At 37.5% G+C, this 7,505-nt stretch overlaps 1 protein-coding gene across 1 annotated transcript; it reads right to left on the bottom strand.

Annotated features, from left to right (window-relative positions):
* Positions 1 to 3,413: 3,413 nt before the first annotated feature.
* LOC116130838 (3-ketoacyl-CoA synthase 20-like) lies at positions 3,414 to 5,570 on the bottom strand. The gene is made up of 3 exons (XM_031416524.1): positions 5,480 to 5,570; positions 4,615 to 5,376; positions 3,414 to 4,273 (listed from the first exon to the last, which is right to left on the bottom strand). Exons 2-3 carry the CDS (start codon positions 5,359 to 5,361, stop codon positions 3,491 to 3,493), a joined length of 1,530 nt encoding a protein of 509 aa, XP_031272384.1. The 5' UTR covers positions 5,362 to 5,376; positions 5,480 to 5,570; the 3' UTR covers positions 3,414 to 3,490.
* Between the last annotated feature and the right edge of the window lie 1,935 nt (positions 5,571 to 7,505).

Raw genomic sequence — 7,505 nt, 5'->3', positions numbered from 1 at the left:
ATTATTATTGAATTGGATTCAATGATGGGGGCAAAAGTGCATTGGTTTTATTCTAAAGGGTTAGAATATTTAATAGAATTAAAATTTGGTCTAATTATGTATTAACCATAAAACCAAGGACTTGACATAAATGTTTATTCTCAAGTTAATTTTAAATTGTTTGAGGGCTTCCCAAAATAATTTAAAATTACACTTTGTGCCCATGGTATATAAATTAAGTTTTATGCCATTTTAATTGAATTGAATCAATTAAAGCAAAATCACTCTCTCATTTTCTCTCTCACTCTCACGGCTCTCTCTTCCTTGACTTGTGTGGATCACATTTTGAGGTTCTTCAACTTCACTTGAAGAACTAAGCTTCCAAGAAAGAAGATTCAAGTGTTGAATTGCAAAGGAGTAGGTAATATTTCATCCTTACCTTGAAATTTTTTGGGCTTATGTGTTATGTTTGTGTTCTACATTGCATCCATCATCTTGTTCATCCATGTTACACCATTTCTATGTCCAAAATGCATGAATCCCAACAATATCATCCTCGAATTGTAGTTTCTTCCATAGGTCAGTTTGCAGGTGAACTCCCACAATAATAAAAGTTCTAACTGAATCTTCGGGTGTATTAGCCACCTTGTTCAGCTTCTTATGGAACCTATCGATATAGGACTGGGGGGATTCATTCCTCTCTTGCCGTATGTTGCTCAGATAACTCAACGGCATTGAGAACTTCCTATTAGCCTGGAAGTGTCTCAAAAACAACAAACTCATCTACTGCCATGAGTTGATAGATCCTGGCAGAAGCGATCTAAACCAACGCTTAGCATAGGCAGTAAGAGTCACTACTAAGCAGTGACATATCGCCAAGTTGGAAACTTGGTGAAGCTCCATAGGGTCATTAAAATCATAGAGATGATCATGTGGATCAGAATTCTCATCGAATGCTCGCATATCGGGCATTCTAAATCTTAACAAGAGAGAAGCAGTCAAAACTGCTGGAGAAAAAGGAGACACCTCAGCGACCTACCCTCGTTCATTCTGCTAAGCTCTAAGTTGATCTAGAACTCGCTGTAACTTCTCAATCTGAGGAAGCGAAGCCACTTGAGGATCACTTTTTGCAATATGGGTTTGCTCCCCACGATTGCAATTAAGGAAAGACCGTAGATCAAACTCTTTCTTGCCCCGGTCGGAGCCTCCAGCATATCTTGACACATGCTGGCTAGAGCCATCCGAAGGCACTGAATGGCTGGGGGAGCTATCCCCACCTCTACGGTGGTCAAAATCGACCCGCATTCGGTGGGTATTTCCCTCGCAGTGATGGTCGAAACCATCATTCTGGCGAAAGCAAGAATCTCCATGCCAGGCACTCTTGTGGGGGTGCCCATGCGATGTGGCATGAGACAGCTCATGATGTGACATATCGTCAAGTCGCAAAGCCACAGGTATTTTACCTGCCTCACGACTGGTATTCACTGGCCTTGAGCCTTTTGGCCCTTCGTCAGCCACATGTTTTCCCTTATTTTTACATGCTATAGTATGCATGGTATGAGCTTTCTCTTGTTTCCATGCTTTAGCGCGACCTACAGGCGTTTTTGGAAGTGGTATCGCCTTGTCAGAATTGGATGGTACGACCTTATCCAAATGATCTAACATTCGGTTAACTGTTTGGAGAGTATTATTAAACCTCTCCAGGTAATTCATCACAACTAGATCGAGCTAAGAAGTCAAGAGGATGTCCGCTGTGGTACCTTGAGGAATTGGAGGCATTTCAGGAGAAGTAACATCTTGTACCCAGGGGATTTCCTCGTTGTTGGTGCTAGTTCGCTTGATTTCAAGACCACGAGCCATTTGTTCACAAGTAGAACTGATTGAGCAAAGATTCTAAATGAAGAGCAGATATAAAATCAAGCCCTCCTTCTAGCGTCAAACTGTTGATGCTTAATTTTGACACCAACGAGTCGCATGTGCAAAGTGCTAAGCTATTCTTAGAAATTACATGTGAACTATTATAATCAGATACAAAGACTAAATAATAAATGAGAGATATGATTTTTAAAGTGGTTCGAATGCTTAAAGCAAATCTTACATCCACTATTTCTTTTATATATGAGAGAGTACAAGAGGTCACGTATAGCGAACAACAAACAGAGGTACAATAACTAATTATTTGGAGAGAATATCGAGTCAGTCTCTTTCTTGTAGGTTATCTTTGCTCTAAAAATAAATATTACAATCAGAATGAGAGTTCAGTATCGGCATCCTGAAAATGAGAGAGAGAGTCATCTATTTATAGTAGAGGAATTCATGGTAATGCTTAAAAATCTACAAGTGGGTAGGTGTCGTGCAAGTCCTTCCTTAACTCCCATTGGCTGATAACTTAGGAAATATCCTCAAATTATCTGGGGCAAGGACAGATATGCGGTTCTCAATCACTCATAGACAAAACCTAAATCTACTAAGTTGATGACAATCATATTTTTTCTATCATGGAGCAACGTGATAGCTTCTAGACGGTGCAAAGTCTTCCTGAACTCTAATTGGTGCTTGCTGACGTAGGCTAACATCAGCTTTGATTTTTTAGGTATATATATTATCATTAATATATATATACAAATATAATAAAATCTTTAAAAGTACTTCTAAAAATTTCAGATTAAATGATGATCCTAACCCAATCAAAAGAATTAGATATATTTAAATAATAAATTTATTTAACTAGTACTGTTTTACTATGCATATAATTTACTAACTAATGATAATATTGGTTCAAAGAAATCCATCTAGTTCAAGATTAGTTTAGTATTAATCGTGTAATTAATTGTATGCCATATATGTATAGCTTGGAAACAACATAGCACATGGACTCTTATCTAATCTATGCATGTTATTAATTAAAGGCACTTCAAATTAAAGCATAAGGACTTTCTCTCTCAGAAGAAAAGACAAAGACCACATTTTCTAGCTTCTAACCAACTATGACTATGTATATATTTAGTCTTAAACACAAAAAAGGGTACACAGTGAGCCATTCTTGAACTAGTATTCCCAAAATATGAAGAGTCATTAATTCTTGGAGGCTCCACCACATGCCATTTGATGAGTGCAAAGTTTTTCTCAAGTTCATCTGACATAACTCTTCCTAGTTCCTCCTATATATTGTGCAACTTTTGGTGCTTGAACAGAAAAAATTTATATCAATTTCAGGTATATATCTTTCTCTATTGTAGGATCTATAAATGAATTTTAAATTAAAAAAAAAAACAAAAAAACCTAAGATTCATTAAAGAGTTTGACGATTGAACATGAAGCAGTGAGATATCGATTTAGTTGAAGATATCTTCTCTCTCTACACTTTGCACATGGTCCCTATTTAATATCTCATTAACTTAAATATCAAATTCAACCATATGGTCTTTACACACACAAAAGTAGACATAATATTAAAAGTAGTTGGCACAAACTATCCCCCTCTGAAATAGAAGAAACTAGAGTAATTAATTTAGAAAGAAATTGATGCAAATTTCGGCACTAGAACAGGAAACATATCAACTTCATCCATCCATGGATTTTTCTCCTTGCTTGGTTTGATGGTCTTCAATGCCCTCCACACAGCGCTGTTACACTTGAATCCTGAACCAAATGCAATCTGCCACGTTCGATCACCTTTCTTCATCCTCCCCATGGCCTCAGAATAAGCCAGTTCATACCACAAAGAACTACTGGAAGTATTCCCAAACCTGTAAAGAGTCATTCTTGAAGGCTCCATATGCCATTCACTGAGATCAAGGCTTTTTTCTAATTCATCTAACACTCCTCTTCCTCCTGCATGAATACAGAAATGTTCGAAAGCCAACTTGAAATCGGGAATGTATGACTTAATCTTCATTTTAAAAAGTTTTTTAGCGACTACAGTTGCAACGAATAGAAGTTGCTCTGACATTGGAAGAACTAATGGCCCGAGTTTAGTGATATTAGTTTGAAGAGCTTCTCCGGCAACAGCCATAAGGTCTTTTGAGAGTGAGACTCCAATTTGTTGGGCCTCATCCTCTTGCTGCAAGACACATTTATAACATCTATCATCTGCACCTCTGTGGGTGCGAAGGGTGTGAAGTAGTTGATACTTGGAGCGATTGTGATCCGATGATCGGTTGGATAGGAGGATGGCAGCACCACCCAGTCGAAATAAGCAGTTTGTGACAAGCATCGATCGGTCATTGCCAGGATACCAGTTCTTAGTGATGTTTTCTGTGCTCATAACTAGAGCACAGGAGTTGGGGTGCACCTATTACAATCAAATTAAGGATGTTGTACGTTAGATTTAAGTCCTTAAAATAAAAACCAAACATCTTCTCGGTACATAGTACATCTTTTCTTATTTATTAAAATATCGACCAAACTTAAACATAAAAGAAAATAATATTATCTAATTACAAGAATTAACAAAAGAAGAGCACATATATATTTGAAAAAATTGAAACCGAACCTCTCGAATAATTCATTTACATGTTGGTTTAGAATTATTGAGAAAAAAAATAAAAATAAAAATAAAGGTTATGACGTTATGTGACATGCTGCATTGATTGGTATATAGATTTTACATAAATATGGCAGAAAGCAATAAACCTGTAAAAGTTGTTTGGCGAGGTCAATAGAAATAAGTCCTGCACTGCAGCCCATACCACCTAGATTATAGCTCAAAATATTCCCTCTCAGCTTGTAGCGGTTCACTACCATGGCTGATAAAGATGGTATTGGATTAAACAAGCTACTATTCACCACCAGAATACTTATCTCTCTAGGATTCACTCCAGTTTTTGCAAAGAGCTCGTCAATTGCTCCAAATATGATAGTTTCTGTCTCCTTCCTAGCCTCCACCAAAGACTGGGTTTGAGGGATCTCCATCAAGGCTTTCGGCCCGTAAGTCCTCTGCCCGACCCCTGATCTCTCAAGGATTTTCTTTTTAAAAGCTAAACTTGATTCTGTATATTTCCCAGTTCGTGCAGATAATTTCAAGAAATGTTCTTTACTGCACATCCGTGCTGGTTCAGGCTTATAACATGCAAAGTTCACCAAGTAAACTTTTCTTGGACGGGTCATCATGTAAATGATAAATATTAAAACGCAAGTAACACAAGACACGACTATAGTCACTACATGGTTGTTCCAGAGCTGAAGGACTTCATCAATGGTTAGTGTTGACAGATGACTCAAGATAATACACAGGACCAAAATAAGCAGTAGATATAGAGAGTTGGAGATTAAAAAGTGGTAACCAGTCTTAACATATTTGAGTCTGACGGATAGCAAGAAGTTCCTTCTTTGACATACTTGATCATTGTCATCCACATTTCGTTCCTTTTCACTTGCCATTTCTAGCTAGCTAGGCTACAAAAACAATGAAAATAAGAGTCTCTCAGAAAACGTAGATTGTATTTTGTAATTTGGAAGTAAAAATGAACAGAGAATCCAAGTTAAAGCAATATAATACCTGAAGCGAAAGAAAGATAAAACACAAGCGAGAATTTAAGCAAGGTAGTAGCAGTATATAGAGACTCCACGTCTACACCACAATCTCAAAGTTGAAGAAATAAGCGAGATAGTAGTGGCTTGAAAGCATATGCATATCAGCCGATATGGGAATTTATAGCGGAGAAATCAGTGAGCAACTACCCTGCTGAAGTTTTTAATGTGCCTACATATCCATCATAAAAACATCATCAAAACCAGAAGAAATTGGGTATATTTAAATAACAAGTTTATCTAACTGTACTGTTTTACAATGTATATTGTTGTGCCTAACAAATCACAATTATGTCAGCGCCAACCAATCAGAGTTCAGGAAGGTTTTGTACCATCCAAGAGTTGCCACATCACCCCAAGACAGAAGAGAACCAATCAGAGTTCAGGAAGGTTTTGTACCATCCAAGAGTTGCCACATCACCCCAAGACAGAAGAGATACGGCTTTCACCAACCCAACAGATTCAAGTTTTGTCTATAAGTGGATAAGAACCGCACACTTGTCCCAACTTTATCAAAATAAAAAGATAAGGATTAAGAAGTGGTTCTCACGTGTCATGACAACTTGTAGAAGCACTCATTACATTGACCTAAAAGATGTATAAATGAGCACCCCTCTTCACGAAAAGAGAAGGCTAGGCAGATGAAAGCTAGACATAAATTTGAGCTTCATTATTTCTCTCTGTAAACAAAGTATTTCTCTATCTTTGTATGCCTTACGGGCAATATCATAGAACTTAGGATTTGCTTTAAGCATTTAAACCATTATAAAAACCTCTCTTGTCAGTCTATTATTTATGTTTCTGCAACATATATAATCTCAGTACCATATTCAAATCTCATGGATCGATCTCGTGTAATTTCTGGGACTCTCTTAGCACTTTGCACATGCGAGTCGTTGGTGTCCAAAATCAAACATCAACATATATGTTTTACTTTTACTAACAGTATAATTAGATAAACTTTTTGCAGAAAACTTTCATAAGACCAAAACTTTTAGCAGAAAACTTTAACTTAAATTGGAAGGTGACAATTCACCGTCTCTCCAACTGGCTCAGGAAATAGCGCAGGGTGTTTTCTTATAGAGTAAACAACATTTTCCAGCCCTGGTTTCATAAATTGAAGATTTCCATCTTTAAATTAATATCGTTACTTTTTTCTCAAAATAACCCCTACATCTCAAATAAGCCCCAGAGGATCCCGGCCAAGCCAAGAATTCGGCCTGATTCCAGCACCATTGGACATCCCCGACATTACCATCAGCATCCCCTTATCCTCTTCACCAAAACCTCTAACTTTTCCACTTGATTTCACCTCGGCAAGGTGTTGGAATTTGGCTGGAAAGGGGCAAAAAAATGCAAAAACCTAAAGGAGAGGCAACAGTGATCGATGGGCAATTGCAATCGAAAATGTTGGGGTTTTTGGTGGGGGGAAGCTGACGATGTTATTGGTGGTCTTGGGGGTGGTTTTTTATGTAGGACTTGCAAAATTTGGATGAAATGCCAATTGAAACTAAAAGCAACGACCGACAATTGGGGGGTTCAATCAGTCGGGGAGGTTAGGGATTTTGATGTAGGGGTTGAAGGGATTGTAATAGTGGTGTCAAGAGGGGTCGATTGTGCTGGAAACAGGCCGGAATAGTTTGAAATCGTCGATGGGGTGAATTAGATAAGTAAATGGTTATTTTGAAATTTTTTGGTGGGGTGAATTTGGGAAGTAAATGGTTATTTTGAAATTTTCATCTTTAAAATGATTATTTTACCCTTTAACTGTTAGATTTATCTGTTAATTTAAGGGTGAGAATCTACAATTTATGAAACCAAAGTTGGGAACTTGCAGATTCGCCAAACCTTAGGTGGGAAAATATCGTTTACTTTTTCTTATATCTATTCTCTAATTGCGTAATCTTATGATATGAAACCAAAGTTGGGAACTTGNTGATGATCTGGTTCCGTTCAGGTGCGAATTTCCTCCTCTTCTGCTTGACTGGCGGGTG

The sequence above is a fragment of the Pistacia vera genome, unplaced genomic scaffold (genome assembly GCF_008641045.1).
Source record: "Pistacia vera cultivar Batoury unplaced genomic scaffold, PisVer_v2 Contig225, whole genome shotgun sequence".
Classification (NCBI taxonomy): Eukaryota; Viridiplantae; Streptophyta; class Magnoliopsida; order Sapindales; family Anacardiaceae; genus Pistacia; species Pistacia vera.
This window is presented reverse-complemented; position numbering and strand designations above follow the sequence as displayed.